The sequence below is a fragment of the Cololabis saira genome, chromosome 21 (assembly GCF_033807715.1).
Source record: "Cololabis saira isolate AMF1-May2022 chromosome 21, fColSai1.1, whole genome shotgun sequence".
NCBI classification, from domain to species: Eukaryota; Metazoa; Chordata; class Actinopteri; order Beloniformes; family Belonidae; genus Cololabis; species Cololabis saira.
The window spans coordinates 17,223,789-17,244,123 of NC_084607.1; the positions used below are offsets into that span (position 1 = coordinate 17,223,789).

Consider the following 20,335-nt stretch of genomic DNA (forward strand, 5'->3'; position numbering starts at 1 on the left):
ATGACTGAGGGAGAACGAGCGAGGCGGGGTTCGGATAACTTTTCCTTATGAGCGAGCCTGCCCACATTCTGGCATACCTGCACAGATCCAGTGCGAGAGCATGGCACTGATGTTTAGATGGGCTCCCAGCTCAGGCGTCTTAAGCTCTTTAGGGCAAGCACATCGGTGAAGTTTAGCGCCGTCCCTGCTCCTCCTCCCCCAGCATGCGTGTGTGTGGTCTGCTGCTGCCGACCCCGCAGATCCAGGTTTTGGGGGTCAAGAGGTCAACGCCGGATGCTGGAATGTTTACATTTACTGCTCCTGTTAGCGCCAATATCTGTGGTACTATGTCTTGCTTTCCGACAGGAGTAACTCAGCCTATCTTTGAGAACACAAAAGGGAAAGGGGAAAAAAAGAAAAAACACTTCTGAGTGATAATATTTGCAAGCTTGGATCTCCTGCTCGGTGCTTGGATACGTGGAACTTGGCAAAATGGACTAAAAGCAGATGTGGAGCATTTGAAAAGGCAAGGATGAAGTACTCCGGCAATAAGTGTTGAGATTTAATCAATAAAACACAGCAGAAGGAGGAATGTTTTTGCTGAATGACTATGAAATATAAACGTATATAATAATCAGCAATGATGATAGCAACTGAAGTACAGTCAATCTCCATCTTTGAAGAAAAGAGCATTTTAGATAAAAAAGGATGTTTATACTCTCACTTATGAATAAGTACCAGTATCTTTGCACAGTTAAAATCACAAGGGCACCGTACGCCTCTGCTGATCAGGAGGAATATATGTGAATCGCCGCCTGGGAAAGAGATGTCTGGACAGCATCCAGTTCCATTATTCCTGAAACCCACCGCAACCGCAAAGTTGGGAATTTTAGACCATGACACTCGTCTTCCAGTTGTGTGCCAGAGAGTGACTCCAACATGCCACACCCACACGCTCCCCACCTCCTCCCTCTGCAACACTGCATATGAGAAAGAACTGCATGTTTACAACCCATTAAAGAAAGGGAGTTGTGAAATTCAGCTGTAGATATAAAAGATATAAAAGGCCGCCTTGGGAGTGGTCTGCATTTTATTTTATTTTTTGGGCAAAAAAGGGGGTGAGGGGGGGCTTATCTGTGTCTGGTGTGTGGGGGCAGGGAAAAGGGCGGTGTATGAACACATTTTGCATTCTCCTTTCCTCCCCCATTCCCAATTTTTTTACTCCCCCCACCTCATCTCTCTACTTTGACCACCACCCACCTTCTCTTCCTCAGCCCCCCCTCCCCCCAAAAAAAAAAAAACCTCGCACCCCCACCACACCAGCAGGTTGTTTAATACTTTCCAGATTTCAGCGTGCCTTCAGCCTCCTGGAGGAGTTGCAAAGTCTGCTGATGGAATTTGGCGGAAAAGGTTGCGGGTCCAGACGGGGGCTCCTGACATTACGGAACCCGAAGACACTGAGCGCCTCCCATCGGCGGCTCGGGCGAGGAAAGGGGGGAAATAAAAAAAAAAAAATGGAAATTTCCAAAGAAAAGCTAAAAACCGACGGGAAATTACATTTGACAGCCCCAGAGGCAGATGAGAAACTCCGCACAGCTGCAAGGCGAGACTCAAATTACAAACCGGGGGAGGGAGGTGAGCTGAGCGGCCTGAACAAATCACGAGCCTCCGGTGTCTAGTTGCAGTGAGAAAGACAACTTGAACAGCGGTGTTCACATCCTGCCTCACACTATAAATCAACTTAATAATCTTCTTTGGCAGTCCTGAGCAATGACTTGGAGATTCTTTTTTTTTTTTTTTCTTTTTTTTTTTTTCAAAAGCGTTTTAGGGTACTTCAGAATAAAAGCATATCAATGCTAAATGGAAATTAATGTCAAACAAAAATCAGGCTTCTGGGTGTAAAAGAAAGGGTTCACAATGACCAATTTAACTGCAATTCTACTCAGTCATAACAGCGACACACCCATCCCAGGACGGAGCTTCACGCCGCCGCTAGATGGCAGTAGAGGACAGCTTTTAGCTGATTGGCTCCTGCGATGCAAGGCGACACAATGAAATACCATTTCATTATAAAGGGGTGATTGAAAACCTGATTTGCGGAATCAAAAGGAAAAACTGGTGCCAAGTGAAGATTTAGTCTTTCCTTCTCAAGGAAAAAAAAAAAAAAAAAAATCCCCAAAATCTATTAGAGGAATAATGACGTTTTACAGGCAGAGAGAGGAAGGATCAATACCTCCACTAGTTTGTATTGACCAGAACAATCAATATAAACGGCCTGCTTTCGCCACAAGTGTAAGAATAATGACTTTTTGAGCCCTGTGGAGATTAGACACTGAAATAATGTGACCATGACGAATAGAAAGTGAAAGGAGATTAAAGATACCCTAAAGTGCAGATGAAAGACTGCATCAACAAGGAGGGAGAGAGAGAGAGAGAGATGTTTTCAGAATGCAGCTGTAATAGGGAGGGATAAGGAGCGACACCTTTACGCTGTCTGAGGAGTTTTAACAAAAGTTGGTGCACTGAACTTTACCCGAGCTGCGAGGCACCCACTGGTGTGCGGATACCCAAAGGATGGGCTTGAAAATCGAAAGTGACAGAACTGTTTTCAGTCCGTGATGATGAGTGGGATCCCGGTCTTGTGTGACTGTTCAACTCATCCATCTTCCAGTAAGTGGGGTGAGAAGAACTACCCATCAACCCAGTTCATCATTGCAGCTTTCCTCAGCGATCAGGATCAGTCTTTTCCTTTGCCCTTCTCACCTACGCAGGCAGTGACGACTTAAATAAGCCTTACTTCCAGACTTACTTAGACATTTATTTTCCTCGCACATAAATACTCATGGGTCAGGTTGTTTTCAGCTCGTACACTTAAAAGAAAAGAAAAAAGAAAAAGTCTCCCTCTATGGCCTGAAATGCTTCCTTTTCTTCCTCCTCTGAGAGGCCCGAAGAATAGTGACAGGAAACAGAGGCGGCACTCAAGGAACCCTTTGTGAGGGCCATTGTGAGTGTGTAACACTTCACACACACACAGTATTGTATCCTGATTCACTCACATAAAACAGCAAAAAATAAACAAGGGAGACACTCAGTTATCTTTTATTGAAAAATATAGGTTATTTTGAATAATACAGAAGTAAAGGCTGGAATTAAACAAAGAGGACGACAGTAAGGCATAGCAAATACTACAGAGAGCACGACTTCCCATTCGCACAAAATAAACCATTAGAAATTACCTGAATACTTTTTTTTTTTTTTTTTTTTTTTCTGTAGTGTGTCAGTGTTACATGTCCAGTAATGGAAACAGTTTAATTACCTCTTTTTCCTACAGGATATTACACCTTAGAGCACAGTTTTATTTGTATCCTTTTAACCTGCAAATCTCAACGTGTATTCATCAACAATTCGCTACACAGTGGCGTAAAAGAAAACACATTTGACAGGCTCTCCCAGAAAAAAAAAGTAGTTTTTTTTTCTTTCCTTTCTTTCCCCCAAATGAAATTATTTTTGGATGGAAAATTGTGATTTGGCACATCTGTCAGTCTCAGTTAAGGCAGTGAAATCAATCAGCGCAACTACGCCTAAGCCTCGTGCCTTTAATGATGCAAGAGGCAGAGTCGAGCTGCAATGACTTGCAACTTGCGACAAAAACAGCAATCTTTTTTTTCCCCTTCTTCAGTGCTCTTGCATCTATTGCTGGCTATGTCTTCTTTTTCATCCACTCTTCAAACAGAAGTGACACAAATGTGGCAGATTTAAAAAAAAAAAAAAAAAGAAAAGGGAAAAAAGGTATTAAACAACAAATACTAGTGTGTCTGATTTCCCCATCCCTGCTGGTGCACTTTATTTTCAACTATACATACCTTAAAGCACCACTCATGAGTGGTGCTTTTAACCGCTTTTACATCTCGACTAATGAGTATCATTTTTTTACGGTTCAGTTGCACCACTGCAGTTGCTCGGCTGTATTTAAAAGAAAGAGAAAGAAAAAAAAAGGAAGGAAGGAAGTGGTTGTCAAACATATTTCAGTTTCAACTCCGAGTGACGGATGAGCAGGAGGAAGTCAGAGTTGAAGGGATGCATTAAAAAAAAAAAAAAAAAATCATTACCAAAGAGATTTAAAAGAAAGTAATAATGAGCCGCATACAAGCCTGGTTTCCTGTAGCAACAGCATTCTTTACAGTTAACGCAATGAATCTTCATTAGCTTTACAGCGCTGCTTCTCCCTAAACCACTGAGTCTAAGCTTGTGTGGCAGTCACTGAATTATTAACAGAAGAAAATTTTGGTTTGGGTTTTTGTCGCCCTGCTCTAAAGCGGGAGATGGCAGCCTCCGAGCGGCGTCACAGGGACCCTGAGTTACATAAGGGAGAAAAGTCTGATAGATCTGTGGCACTGCGATAATATTTTCTGATGAAAGAGGCGTGATGCGGCGCCTCGCACTCCAGTGACAAACACAGCTCCCTCTATTGTGACAAGTTACCCACCAGTGATCCTGCTGTGACAGAGGCGTTCTGTTCGGTTCGGGCCGCATGCTGCCCCACAGCCAGACAGAGAGAGAGAGAGAGAGAGAGAGGAGAAAAGAAAAGGAGGCAAAGCACATGAAAACAGCACACGTGACACGTGAAGTTTGGAGCAAGAAGAGACAGGCTGGACTGGGGTTTAGCTTTGGAAAGTGTTTTTTCCGACCAAAGTTCCTTCTCAACCAGCACCCTCTGCTCTTTCAGGAATGTTCCAGAATCAGGAAGTGTATTTTCATCCACGTTAGTTACATTAGTGTTCAAAAGGGAGAGAAGGCCGACAAAGTTGAGGGTAAGGCGCTCGGGTGGATGGCATCGGGAACATCTAGAGGGAGTGGTCACCTGACCAAATAAATGTACTCCATTTCCTCCACTCCCACTTCCAAAGTACCTGATTACTTCCCGTTCAAGTAAAAATCCACACAGTCAAAAGGACTTGCCAACTTTGCATAAATCACTTTCGCAGCATGGTTATTAACATTTCTTTTTCCAGGCAACTCTGGACCTTTCATACATGGATCTCTTCGTCATCGTCATCTTCCAAAAAAGAGGAGAAGTTGCTCTCCTCCTCTGGCGGTGCACTGAACGTGGCGCTGTCCGTGTCTCCTGCGTAGTTCTGGCTGTTGGGTTTCTCGTCCAGCGCAGCGGAGCCCGAGCTCGACATGGAGCAGCTGTCTAGGTGCTGCAGGTGCTTGGGTCGGATCTCGGGAGTGTACTCGGGGGTGTACGGCCCCCCATCGTCCGACCTCAGATCGATGGAGCCGGCTGGATGCGTGGAGGTCTGCTGCTGCAGCTCCGCCGCATCTTTGTCCATCTGCATCTCCTCATCCCCACCGTCCTGTTTTCCCGTCTCCTCGCCATCCTCCTTCTCATCGTGGGTGCTGATGGGCGGCGACGCACGGCCCTCGCTGCTCTTGCCCTCCTCGTAGCCGAGGTCGTCATCCTCCTTTTCCATCACCCCTAGGATGTCGTTCAACATGGACGGTCCCAGGTCGACGTGAAACGACATGACGGACTCGGCGTGTTTCATTCCGCCTCCGCAGCGAACGCCGTTATCCGGCAGCTCCGTCAGTTCTCCAAAGTTTTTTTCCTGCAACTCGAGGAAGTGCATGGCGGCAGACGCTCCTCCGTCCAGCTCCTCAAACTGCTTAAAGGGACTTGAAGATAAACTCTTTGCCACCATGCCGTCCCCTCGGTCTTCATTGTTGAGAAAAGGCAGAGACATGGCGTTCTTAACAAATTTGGGCGAGCCCCCCGGGGCCACGGGGCTGTTGTCCCTCTGCTGGTCCACTCTGGTCACCGACTGGGAGCGCTTGCTGCTCCTGAAGGTGCGAGACAGGAGGCCGGGCCGCGGAGAGCGTGGGAATGATGTGGTCTCCGGGGAAGGCTCTCCTGAGCGCGTGCTGAGAAATGACGTGTCCCCAAACGCGTCTCCGCTGCGGCCCACGTGCATGGTGTGGCGGAAGTCACCTAGGGGAGCGCTGATCATCTCCCTCGTCAGGTCCAATCGGGAGCGGCGCTTCGTCTGGGAGGACGACACCAGCTGTTTTAAGATGGGCATTGTGGCGGCCTGGGCGTTGTATTTTACACGTTGGAGGGGTTTTGGCCACAGAGAAAGCACGCACTCTGCCAGAATCCGGTTGAAAAATTCTAATTCTCCTCACCTCCAGTCAGCTTGGAAACCTGAAAAAGGAAAACACAAAAACACAATAAATAAATTACAGCAGAAAGTAAAAAGGCTTAGATCCCTATGACACCAACACAAGCTATGAGACTATCAATTTCCATCTTATTCAAAAACATTAAAGAAAAAAATTTCTCCAGGGATTTCAAGTGTTCCACTAATTGCAAGAACTGAAGCTATCAATTACTCTGTAATGATAAGCAGTGATTTTCCATCTTCTCTGTGAGATGACCTCTAAAACACACTAAAGAATGATGGGAGGACACCACAGGATTGCACTTCAAAACATATCATAACTAAGAGCAAAACACCAACCACAGACCGACATGAATGAGAGGGATAGCTGAGGGCTGCGAGGGGTTTTTTGGTATGAAGATCAGCTTTGCACATCAGACGTTAAACAAGCAAACTCTCATCCCCGAGTGATGAAAAGTCCTTCTTCCGGACAGATGTTCAAATATGCCCATCGTGGACATGAATGCCATGACAAATTGGGCTGTCAACAACGTCTCCGAGCTGTTCTTTTCCTAAGGCGTGATCATTTTTAACTTAACACAGGGTGATAATTATACATCAAAGCTCAGAAGTGTACATCCACCAACGTTGGTTATTAATTAACCGGTGCTAAAAATCCCCAAATATTTTTAGTTTGTTTTTTTAGGCCTACTTCCTGGTGATCATGACTTTAGATTAGAGTGACAGCATTAACTGAACTAACCTATAGTGTGAAGGTTCAAGGGGAGAAGGGTGGAAGAAGGAATGATGGAAGAAGGGTTATTGCACACATAATGGCTTTTGTTGCCATCTCTGAGCAGCAGCAGATTCCCAGATCATTGGTTTAAACACTTAAACAGCCAAGTATAAATTATCTAGAGGTGAAAAGAGTGCAGACACATTACTATATGATATATTCTCACCTATATTCTGTAAAGAATATAATATATGCTGATAATCACGTTGAGATGGCAAGAGTCTTTAACTTTGGGAAGATGCCCTTTTCTACAGTCTTACTCTTCAAACTTCAGATCCCTTTTGATTTTCAAGTTCATGCTTGGTTTGGCATTAATCACTGGATGTGCAGCGATAAACAAGAACTGCATGAATGAATACGCAAATGTCTTATACATAAGGCATTTTGCCCATATGACTCTATCCACCGAGCTTCACTTGAAAAGAATATTGGATCACTCATAACAGTTCAGAGGGATTTATTTCACTGCAGTTCTATACATCCATGACAATAGTACATATTTTTGACAGAATCTGTGCACTTCAAGCCAAGAGAGCTTCGCCAAACTTGCACATCCATACAGGGCTGAGTAAAAAAAAAAAAAAAGGGCTGCAAGATTGACGCTTTACAACTCAGACTTAATCTGCAACTACATTCTGTTGCAGCATCCTTGACACGATGACCAGAGGTATGTTTGGAGGAGTAAAAATGAGACGAATACACAGCACAAAACTAATTGGTACGCAGGGTGATATGTATCTGGGCTGTTTTTCAGCCAACTGAACTGGGGTTTTGCACGAACTGGATGGAATACTACAAAACCTCGACATTTTTCCAGACATACCCTCAGTGTTTTTAGCATCATCTCAAAGCCTCAGCAGACACTTGAAACTGGCAGCCCTTAAAAAAAAATGTGGATGGTATAAGCGGTGTAACACTGATCTTTTTGGAATGGTTTTCACATTCTGGCTGCTTTGGACATTTTGTGCATTTGTGTGTTTAAAAGTCCATTCAGAGACAGTGGGACATAAGACACTTTAAGCTTGTCGATCAGATTGGGATGAAACCTGCAAAGGACCATTCAACCAAATCTTACACACACCTTTTATACAACGATTCTTTCAGAAAACCTAGAAAAACTGAAATATTGTGCTTTGACACGCAGGTTTATAATGAGTCCATGTAATCTACTCACCAGGAATGGAAACACGCTTCATAAAAACAAAAAAAAAAAAACAATAAACCCGGTTAACCCTCTGTTAAGAAATGTACGGAGAATTGCATTCCGAGAACTGACAGACCACTTTCCCGACCCATCCTCTTCCCCACCGACTGTTTAGACCCCTACAGGTTTGAGCGACAGCTTACAGAAAAAGTGCTTCTACATTATTAAAAAACCCCGGCAGAGCGAGCCTCACCACAGGCCACCAGTCAGACACTCAAGCTTCCTCCTCCTCCTCTTCCTCAGGTGGTGCACCGGGGAACAGGAGCAGGGTGTCTCATTAACTATCCATTTCAACATGAAATACACATGAAAAGAGCACTGTCACGGTGGTCTGCAAGCAGCTTCCACGGATGCACATTAAAAAGAAATAACGTTCGAGTCTGACTCGAGGGCGGAAACTCTTTATGGCAACGTAAACAGGCCAGAGGAAATGCTTTCTGTACCAGCCGAGCACCTCTCTGGCTTGCATGTTAACTCCAATCTTTGTTTACTGATGGAAACAAAGAAGGCTGTTGAAGCCGTCAGTGACTTAACATTGACTTTGAAATTTCTCATGGAGGAGCTTTCGAAAGATATTCAAGTCAAGGTTTGCTCTTTGAAGGTTCGCTGTTGGGAGATTTGAGCCGTTTTATGTGGCAGGCTTTTTACTGTGTGACCTCCTTCGTCTACCTCGGCTCGTCTTTGCCAGCTGAGCCTCCTCTTCCTGTTAATGCGCACACCTGCTTTGGTTGCCATAGAAACCTTCTTCTGCATGCAAGCATGCGCTAGCATTTCCTGTTGGAGGCTGCAGAAGACCTCAGGCCTCAGAGAAGCATGCAACCCGACTCATTTACTCCATATGTTGCCATTTCTGACTGTCCACAATGAAACAAAAAAACTTTTTAAATATCAAAATATCCCAGAGCTTTAGTTGGGATATTTGGGAGATAAATAATAAATCATCCTGATCCTTGATAAAAAAAAAAATGTAACTTTCCATGAACTTTAAATGGCTTCACCAAGACACACAAACAAGGTCAATTATTTTGCAGAAACATGTTTATTATTGAAGCAGCCTGTTATGGGTTGAAACGAGGAAATTGTGATGGGAAAGTATTCACACCCAGCTCAGGAAAAGAAAACATTCATTCAACTAGTTTCTCTTGGTTGGCGTAAACAGAAAACAGCAAAAATGGACTTTCTGATCGAACAGGCGTGGTGAAAGCTCGCATCGGTGCACCATCGGGCCCCCCGGCCAGGGTCAGGGGGAAAAATGAAATGGAGAGACTTCCATCAAAAAATGTGTTACAGACACCCGGATACACTGTTCTTCTTCGTAAGCGAAGTGTAAACCCGATTCAGAGGGTCTGCAGTTCCACCCCGTCAGGCCTGATCTGCATTTCTACAGAACTAAGCTGACAGCAGTGGCATTCGTTGAAGAAGTGTGATCATGCACAAGTGGGTGTATGCATGTGACAAAAATGTAAAAGGGCCTGAGAAGGCAGTGGTAGGCGTGGGAACCGTTGGGTCACAGCATCAGGGGGGTAGGGGGGGGGCGTGTTGACTCTATAAACAGACTCATGATCCGACTGCAACGCAGCCCACAGGACGCACGGAAAGAGGGACTGCAGCAGAGAAAATGGAGAAAAAGAGGCACATCTGCATCCTTTCATTCTGACATTAATGCTTCTCAGACACACAGTCCTCTCTGGCCTCCAGACCTCCAGCCCTCTGAATGACACGCACCGATTACAAGGTTGACTGATCTGCCTTGATATGGACTTGATATTTCTCAACCGCTGAGTGAAGAGCAGCAGCGTGCTCATGCATGCACTTTGTGATAAACACGAGCAAACTAGGAACCATTCCAAACTGCTGCCAGTCAAACCCGTTTCTTCCTGCACATCTGTTCGCAAAAAAAACTGATATTTCGGTCCAAGATGCTTTTATGCCGGGAGACTGTGATGCTGGCTCTGTTTTACGACTATATTTGTGGATCATACATTTTAATTATCACTATGAAAACAGCTGGTTTAGATCCCCAATGCCAGTTTTTGTCCTACTGCCTACATGTGATTTGATCACAGATGCTACTTTGTCCAAAAAAACAAAAACAAACAACTTTAAAGACCCTAGTTAAATGCAGGAAAAAAGGAGTTGGAAGCTAGTGGATTGGATCACTCCTATAATGACTATGCACTCATCCGCCTGTAGAACTTGCAATTAACATTTTCACTTAGTCAAAGCCCTCAAACTAGGCCACTGAATACAATTGTACAAGAGACCAGTCAACTCTCAAACATGACTTTTGGCCCATTTTCAGAATGAGGGCAGTGATGCATCTTCTTTGCTCTTAAATGGTCCTGTGTGCACTCTGCTGTTTGGGAAAGGGGGGCTCGGGGGGGGCTGCTTATGTGGATTTTGCAGGCTCCCCGTCTGTGATATTTGAAGTCACTGACCTGGATGGACGACTGCATGACCCGAGGGTGAATGACATGAGGGGGTGGGACACCACATGCCCCCAAAAATTTGTGAGAAAACACATCTGTCTGAAAATCAGAGATGGTCACAGTGTTTGCAAACTTTTCATTTACAAGTCAAAACTAATGCACTGCCACATGTTTAAACACCAGCAAGGGGCTACAGCAGTGCTCAGTAATACGCTTGAAAAGACACACACGCGCACACACACACACGCGCTCCAATAATCAAGCAGACAAATGGCCTTTAGTAGATGGTATCTACAATGCAACTCAGTTAGAGGACCTGGACGTCTCATTTAGAAAGGAGCAGCCACAGGACAAACAGTGGAAATGACATTATCTCTCAATCCCACAAAAAAAGGACAGCAGACATCCAAGCAGATGACGCCCTCCGATATAAATGCGACAATGAGAGAACATGCGGCTCTAATGAGAATCTGCAAATAAAGCTTCTCCTTCTTACATTAAAGCCAAATGCAGCCGTTGCTTAAATGGTCCATTTGGGCCGCTGGAAGTATCCCATTTGCTTGTTGCATCGGTCAGGTCTTGCGGCCTGTTTTCTCACGCCCCTCGCTATGTTGTTCCTGCATAAAGCTGAGAGGTGGTTTTAGAGTCCATAAACACATGCATCTCTAGGCTTTTTAAAGCGGGTCTGCATGTGAGACCGCATCAGATGGCTTGGACCTTTTTTTTGCACATTTGACTATTTTACCCTGAAGGCTTCCTTCTGTTTGAAAACCCTCTGAAAGAGTCCAAATGGAAATACAGCAAGTAATGCTCTGGGGGAATTTACATGCTGATAACAGGTGTTACTCTGCACCCCTTCCCGCCTCGACTGTTTTTTTTCCCATCTGTTCGTCCATATTGTGTAGTCGTGCAGCTCAGATACAGAAACACAAAAAAAAATATCTTCGGTACAAGAGGGCAGCTTTATCCACAATCTTCTATAAGGCTTTAGACAAAACTGCAATTTCCCCACGAGCAATTTCCTGCCTCCCGTGCGCTCTGCCCGGATGCTGATCCAGAGTTTTTGTCCTTGTGAGAGCAAAACATCACACAAGCGAAAGCCCTGCTTTGTGCGACATTGAGGTGCGAGCAACTGCAGACGGGGACCGAACATAATCTTCCAGTTTTTAGGCTCAAGCAGATCCATTGGTGTAGAATGATGACCACAGTACAAACTTCAACCTTTCCCCTGAACATTTATTTTATTTAACAGTTTGATGTGGTATCATAAGGTAAGCTGGTTTCTTTTTTTTTTATATTCCTTTGACCTTGATGAAGATTAGTTGTAGTATTCTGAGACTGTTAATTAAGCAGGGCGAGAGAGTGTCTGGGGACATTTTACAAACTGATCTGAACAGTTAACTGTCAGATAAATCAGAAATGAAAATAGCAGCCCCAGCTCTGGATGAGCGGATAATCAAATCAGGAAATCCTGCACACCGAGACGATCATTTTCCCCAAAGTAATGTAGATAAAAGAAAAACGTAGATAATTCATTAGCCTAATCCCAGGGAAATCTATAAAGCATCAATAGCAATATATCCCTCCATTATTTCTACTTTGTTCTGGGAGTGCTGGAGCCTATCCCAGATAATACTGGACCAGAGGCGGGGTGCAACCTGGGCGGGCCGCCAGGGCATATCTGACAACCGTGCATGCCCACAGCTGCACGAGGCTGCTGATTAAGGAGGGGGAAAAAAATAAAAAACACACACAAACAGAAGAAACACTTAGCTGTTGACAGGAAGAGTCGATGCCTGAAGTGCATGCGGAACACAAGACACAATATATGGCAAAATTATAGATTTCACTCAATTACAGCGAGAGCAAAAAATGAAATCGTGATTAAAATTCAATCAATTGCAAAGCCATAAGTGACAAATAACCTCAATGACTGAAGCAACTAATGTCATCTGAGGAGGCAAATCTGCACAGAAAATCCCCTGGAAGGCTCACACAGATAGGCTGCACCTATAAATAATATCCTTCCAGAGGAGGAAGAAAAAAGACCCACATCTGTGTCTCTTTCCGTTCCCAAATTTACCTGGCAAGCTGGTATGAGGAGGTGCATTATGCTAATGTCACACCTCTCACAGCAGGGCGCCGCTCTGTAAAGATGAAAGAAAAACTTAGTTTTTAGGGCCCTCCTGCTAACAATGGCGCCTGTGGATTTATGAATTGGTTTTCATGTCGGAGAGTTCTCCATCTGTATTTTTCCTCAAGTCAGTGAGTGGAATATCAGAGGTAAGCGACTCAGACTGGAGACACCAAACCACTCAGACAACCCTCAGCTGCATTTTAAATATAGTAAATCATAATCCAACATAACAGACTCATAATTCCAGCTGTGTGGAGCCGTGGAAAATAAAGAAAGCAGCGTCTGAAGCTTAAAAAAGGGCCATCACGATCGCCGGTAGGTTATTTATATTTAGCAGTATCCGTTTAAATGACAGAAGCAGAACAGACCAACCAGCAGGAAGACAGAGGAATCAAGATGGAAGCTTTCACAAAAGCCCCCTACAGCCCATGGATGGTTTCCTGTGGGAGAACGAGTCAGTCAGACATGTACCAGCTGACCTCCAACGGCCAGAGAAAAGACTCGTCTCTGTTACATTTACAGCTAACACAGCTCCCAGACATGACACTCCATCTCTTTCTCTCCGACCGTCCTCCATCGTGATGAAACTGACAGCTTTCATTATAGCCTCGAAGAGCAGATGGCAGACAAGAGTTCTGTATTCCCATTCATCACATTCAAGGCTGAAAACTATTTTGTACATTCAATCAGATTGATAATCAGCACTTTTATGGCTCTACCACACACACGCACACGCACACACACACACAAAACGTGAAGCTTTCCAACTCTGCTTATTATCTCTGATCAGAATAAAAGTCGCAGGTCTCACTAAAGAAATTGCAGGCTGCGTGGATCAACATCTGCGTCATCCGTGAGCTGGGCTTGCCATCTAAATGCAAATTGAGGGTGGGGAGGCAGAAATAATTGGCAGCACTCTGGCGATTTTAGAGCGTCTCAACATAATAAGAGAGCGTGCCCGAAACGACCACTTAACATCACTTTGAATCATTTTGGTGATAACAGTTAAAAACCCTTTCCAGACCTGGAAGTTCAACGACCAATTGTTAGGTCATTTATAACTTCCTCTCTGGACCAAAGACATCCGAGCCTACTGTCGATGGACACGGAAAGGAAAGAACAGGAGTAATTTCCACGGCGATACAGATGCCACAGAACCATAATACAGTGGAGCGCTGAGAGAACAAGGGGTGAGTTTGCAGGAGAATAGACGCTAGGAATGGGCGATATTTTACCGTTCACGATATACCGTCAAAAGAATTCCTCACAATAAGAGTTTGTCATCTCGCAGTAAAAACGATAAATTCCTGTTGATGACGTTTTTGTATAAAGCTGATTTTTGAAAGAAAGAAAGAAAGAAAGAAAGAAAGAAAGAAAGAAAGAAAGAAAGAAAGAAAGAAAGAAAGAAAGAAAGAAAGAAAGAAAGAAAGAAAGAAAGAAAGAAAGAAAGAAAGAAAGAAAGAAAGAAAGAAAGAAAGAAAGAAAGAAAGAAAGAAAGAAAGAAAGAAAGAAAGAAAGAAAGAAAGAAAGAAAGAAAGAAAGAAAGAAAGAAAGAAAGAAAGAAAGAAAGAAAGAAAGAAAGAAAGAAAGAAAGAAAGAAAGAAAGAAAGAAAGAAAGAAAGAAAGAAAGAAAGAAAGAAATAAATAAATAAATAAATAAATAAATAAATAAATGTTGATGAGGTTTTTGTGTAACAAACATGGCGGATCTGAGAGCGAGATAGATTCATAGTTAAAAAGGTGGAGAGGTGAATTGGTATTTTTTTATCGTCATTTTTATTGTTATCGGGATAAATGCCAGAAATTATCGTGATACATTTTTTAGTCCATACCGCCCATCCCTAATAGACGCTCGGGTTTTAATGGAGGAACACGTTAAGGGACAAGTCAACCGGAAGGGCAGGGAGAAAATGAAGCCCCAAACCCTCCCATCTCTCCGGAAATCTTCTCCGCCTGCCCTTCCTGACCGGTCGCAGTGTAAACAAGGCTGTGCTCCATCATAATGTACTACAGAAAGGCTGTCCAAACAAACAGCCCATATCTCTATCAACGCTCAGTTTTAATAAGCTGCGGGGATGTTGAGCCCGGGCTGACACCGTGCTCAACATCAGTGTGCATCAGCACAGGGAGCACCTCCGGATTAGTTATTTATTTGAGAAGATAAACACATCTGGATGTTCTCGACAGCAGGCAGCTGAGTCACAACAGCTGATGACAGCCGCAACCTCGGGCCCACAGGTGTTTGTGATGTGGGTGTCTGCGAAAGGGCTGCCGCGGAGCAGCGAGGCTGCAGTTCCAAATAGCCAGGAGGAAACCTGCACGATGAAAAGAGCGTAGGGGAAATTATGGGATTCGGAGAATATTTCTTTGAAGGTGGGAGAGAGTCATGATTACATGGTCAAGGCCGACAGTGGTGGGAAGACAAACAGCTCCGAGGCTAGGGGCACCTTCACAACACTATTTATTTTTTCCCCCTTCTTGTTTTTTGTAAAATGATAAAAAGAAATTTGTGCCTTCAGTTGTGTCAGCAGAAGGACAAAACGGTTCTCGTGAAATTTGTACGTTTATTATCATCACCAGAAATTCATTTTGCCAGCCTCAAAGCTGAACTGTTTGAATCCAAATAACATCCTGTACCCGTATTTATGGGGAGGTTTAGGCAGGGCCACGGGACAAAAGAAAAAGGGCTGGATTATCTTTTTAAAGAGTTATGGATTGCAGTGCAGTTCTAATTACAATAAATACAAAACAAAATTGCATTAAAAAAGTGATATATTAGGCAATCCATGAATTCACAAAAGCCAGCTTTTGCAGACATATAAAAGTGTAATTTTATTTGTGATCACACAAAGCACTACTGGTTGGCTCGATTTGCAGAAAGACATTTGACAAATGTTGTAACGTTTCAGAAAACACCAGGTGCAGCATCATACTCCTGCGTTTGCTACATTTTGAATGAAAAAGGCAAAGTTACCATTATTTACAGCTCTGCGGTTCATACCGAGGACAAAACTGTTTGCTACATCCTCCAAACCCACAGCGTTTATAGGGATCACTCTTTTCTTTTGTCGTCATCGGATCAAACTTATTACTACATGCTTTTGTTTATGATTTTTCGCCAGGTTTACACGCGTCACACAGTTGTTTGGTTAGCTCCATGTTCGACTTCGCCAACAACCAAATCATTGTCATATTCCTGCAGTCACATTACTGTTTTACTTTAGCTGTTACTCGGGTCTCCTCAGCCGCCGCCGCTGCCATAATTCAGGCCCGCCGTTAATGACAAAAGCCCACATGTGCAGGGGGTTCGCTAGGAAGCAGGAACCAGGTTTGTTACTGTCCGACTGAAAAGAAATGCAGGCACTTGAAGCGTAACGTATGCCCTGAGGAAACTACTGTGTGCAGAAGCAACGGAGGCCAAAGCTAACAGCAAAAACAGAGAGGGAAAACTTAAGGTGAAACTTTTCACGAAGCTTACGAATCATCCTTGTTTAAAATGTAGGCTGGAGTCCTATTTTATCCTTCTTTGTAGAAGTTTATCATTTTCTTTTAAAATATTATTTAAATGGAGATCCAGGAGAACAAGATGCACATTGATTCATTCTGAAGGACATGCACGTGTGTGCCAGTCAACCCCATGACAGAAAACTTGGAAGGAAACTGGAGGCAGGCAGTGGAAGTAGAAGCTGGGTGTTCTGGTATGAACACCACTGTATAAATATACAGTTTCTTCACATAGCAAGCTGCTGTTTGTGGTTTAAAATGTTGTAATTTGGGACTTATATCATTTTTTTTCCCCCTTTAGCTCAATCGGTCCCCCTATAGATGGAAAAACAACTTGATTTTCACAACACAGCCCATGATTTGTAGTCTGGTCAATCTCACTTTCCCTTCTGTCATTGCTTTTTTGAGTTTCTTATTCGTCTCTGCCATGCCCACTGTCGGTCTGTGGCCTAGATTCATCTCTGAAGCAGGTTTTTGCCGATTGTGAGGTGGGAGATGGCAAGAAGTAGACAATGCTTCCTAAGGAATTAAGAAAATATCGGTGCGAATGGAAATCAAAGTGATATTATACGATGAAAGAAAGTCAGACACCTCTGGCTACTCCAATAACTTAAATGCTTATAGTTGCTACCGGTGCGGTTATATGCACATCTAAAATCAAGCTATTGGCAACAATCTAGCTGAGGATTAAACTGGAGTATCTGATAAATCCAATGCGCCAGAAGACAATCGATTATTCAGTGAGGTGCTCAATAATCCGACTCCGTGACGGTAGGTGGCGCCACATGACTTTCACGTTGACATTCTTCCGGTACAATTGGTAAACAAGCGCGAAGGAGGACAAGAACATCTGAAAAAATGGACGCCAATGATGGAGCAGCTCTGTAATTTCCGTACATACTAAGCCTGATTATGTTCCAAGTAAGATGCACACAAAGTCTCCCTCTTCTTCTTCCGTTACCGTGTTGTTGTGATGCCGTGACTGTTGTTATTCCCACTCCCGCGGGTCGTCACTTCCAGAAGGACGAGTCCCGGGACAGTCACTAGCTCGGCTAAGCGTGGTTTGCGTATACATGCCGGGATAACTCAGATTAGGACCACAGTATCTGGCACTAAAAGCTCCATCTCAAGAGCTTCAGTTCGGTTCAGCTACAGCCCGGCTAAGGTGCTTTTAAAACTTCAATATCAGTTGGATTAAGGCGACAATTCGACTTTCTGTTAGTGCTTGTAAACGTTCTGATTGACATCTTAGTGCTTAAATTATCCTTGGTTAAAATGAAGGTAACATGAGAGCATTAAAGAAAGGCTCTTTTCAGAGAAAGAAAATCCACTTTTTTTTCCCACCCACTCAGCAGCAAACAAGATAAGAAGTCTACATGAAACAAATATAAACCAAAGAGAAGAATGGTGCTGTGAACAAAACAAATACTGAGGTAAAACTGTTAAAGATTAGACTCTCAGGTCGGTGTCTGTTTTCTTAATAATATCAACAAACATTTGCTGACCTCACACCTAATCACAAAGCAGCAAGATAAGAAAAGAAAACGATGCACTCAGACAAAGACCACAGCAACAAGCCCTACAGTACAAGCTGCCTTTAGAGGGTCATGGTATGGACTATAAAGTTATATGAAGGAGAAGAAAGATCTAATGAGCTGTAAATAATAATCTGTGAATTGTGATTATATATAAAAAAAAAGGTTCTGTAGTTTACTTTCCACTGATCTCGTTCAGAAACTGGATAGAAACAGCATTTAATACTTAATGGAAATGATAACCCTACCCAAAGGGGGAAAAAGGAAGAAAACCCTAACAAGTATGCCACTTTAGTTGCCAATCAGTTCAAAGTATTCAAATGTGAGTGTACCTTCAACATTCTCACAAGCATTCTAGGGGGGGAAACAATGTTTATATTGGTATTTCCTGGAATGTGAAGGGGCTGGGCAGGACACACACATTGCCTCAAATGAGCACATAAACTGCAGACATGTTCAAACAAGGGTGCGTGACCATGCACTCAGTGGCCACAAATAACACTGTTTCACTCCACCGCTACCACAGTCATATTTTGAAATGTTAATCATTTCAAAATTATATAGCACAAATTTGTTCACTTTTGCAAAACACATTTTTTGGTCACGTTGTGATTCCTGGGACGCACGCCAACAAATACTGTCTACATTTTTCTATGCCCAACAACTGAGTGGTTGGCAAGAGGTCCAACGCCGCAGGGAAGGAGGAAACGTTCACCTTAGGCCCCGGGCATGCCTGCTTGCGGGCAGAAAGATGCTTTGTGAATGAAACTTGAAGATGATGAGGAAGGAGAACCTGAACAGGCTGGTTTTAAAAGCCAGCCCTTCAATTATGAGGAATTTCAGAGGAAAGTAAACAGGCTAAGCCTATGACACATTAATCTCAGCGTTTGCTTTTTTTGCTGTGTCATCAACCTAAATCCATCACGCTGTTTTAACATAATGCAGTCTCACACAAAGCCCCTGCCAGCTTAAGTTGAGGGTCAAGTTTCACAAATAGACCATGGATGAGCATCATTTTCTCATAAAAAATGTTTCAACCCGTGTGGCAGTGATAGTTAGTGGCCTACAAACTTGAGGCCCACCTCTTTACAACACAATGAGCCCATCATACTGCAAACCACCCCTGCCAAGCAAACTCAGCAGGTCACCCAAGGATAGTGGCTCAGGGATAAAAGGGTGATGGACAGGACAAACAGCACATGTGTGCACAGCATGTGACTGCAGAAACCTGGGATTTTGTTTTGATCATGTAAAAATAATAATAAATACAAAACAGCAGCAACTCTAAAAATCAAGCAAACAATACCGGTGGGGAGTTTCAGTACCTCTAAAGTGCACAAGTGCTTCCAAATATCACTACCGAGACTCAACACCAACATTGTGCACACAATCCCTTTCTGTAGTCATTAAACATGTTTTTGGCCCTATTCTTCAGAGTTTTAAGGGGAGGGAGGTTCTGGTTATTCAAAAGGCCACAAGTGAAACCAAAGACTGTTTTAAGCCAAAACATCATTAAAGCAAATATAAGAATAAATGCATATGCTTATGTGATGCTGGGGAAAGAAAAAGAAGAAGAAGAAGAAGAAGAAGAAAGAAAGACGCTCTTTTCCGGCTTCCTCCACAAAGAAATGATGCAGATCAAAAATAATGCACAATGTTTATCTACCCTGCAGCACTTAACTCGCTCTTTTGCTAACCATTTACTAGAGGTTCGATCCAATTACAATAAAACGCTGAGTCTGGGTGGGTCAGTGGCAGGAGAACAATAAAGGCTGATTTATGGTTCCGCGTTACACCAACGCAGTAGGCCGTAGAGTACGCAGCACCCTACGGCGTAGGCTCTGCGTCGATTTAACGCAGAACCATAATTCAGCCTTAACAGCTGACCAAAGCGCGTCAGCGGCCCAGCGCATCGTGCGCCCAGCTGAACCAGTGAACACGTTTGGATGCAATTTTAACAGCACAAACAAATAAAGACGCTTTTTTTTTTTTTAAATGATCTCAGGTTTAAGTGTAAGTCCAAACACAAAAAGCGTGCACACTCACCAAGCATCCCATTCATAAAAGCCGGCTGCTGCCTCACTCGGGCCCCCCGCAGGTTGATAACGGGGGCTGCGCTCATCAAACGGAACAGGATGCAAAGAGCGCACGGATCTGCTCGCTGCACGCGGATCAACAACGTCGCCACGGTCGGTTCTGACTTGTTTTTTGTGACGGAAATAATACAGTAGCTGTCAGCGCATCCCCACACACGGTGCTTCTGCTCTGAGGCGACAGAAATCACTACAATGCCTCCTGTAGTTGGAGAGGACACGCCTTCCTCATGCGGCCCCTTAAAGACGCAGAGTACCGACGTGGGGCCGCTGGCCGGCCCGGATCTGCGGCAATTACACTAATGACACATAATAGACCGACCCCAGGAAATACGTTTTACTTTGTTTTTTTGTTTGTTTTGTTTGTTTGCTTGCTTGTTTTTCTTTTAAGGCTTTGAATGTAGAACTTAATTAAATTTAAGCTCTAAGCTCAATATAAAAAAAATACAGACAAGTCATGCTGGCTTTACCTCCACCTTTATACTTTTCTGAGGCTATTT

The 20,335-nt window shown here is 43.7% G+C and overlaps 1 protein-coding gene across 1 annotated transcript; it reads right to left on the bottom strand.

The window, feature by feature from the left end:
* Positions 1–3,068: 3,068 nt before the first annotated feature.
* Positions 3,069–20,033, bottom strand: cdc42ep4a (CDC42 effector protein (Rho GTPase binding) 4a). Its single transcript, XM_061712305.1, has 2 exons — positions 19,789–20,033; positions 3,069–6,181 (listed from the first exon to the last, which is right to left on the bottom strand). The coding sequence occupies exon 2, from the start codon at positions 6,057–6,059 to the stop codon at positions 5,007–5,009; it is 1,053 nt and encodes a 350-aa protein (XP_061568289.1). The 5' UTR covers positions 6,060–6,181; positions 19,789–20,033; the 3' UTR covers positions 3,069–5,006.
* Positions 20,034–20,335: the final 302 nt, after the last annotated feature.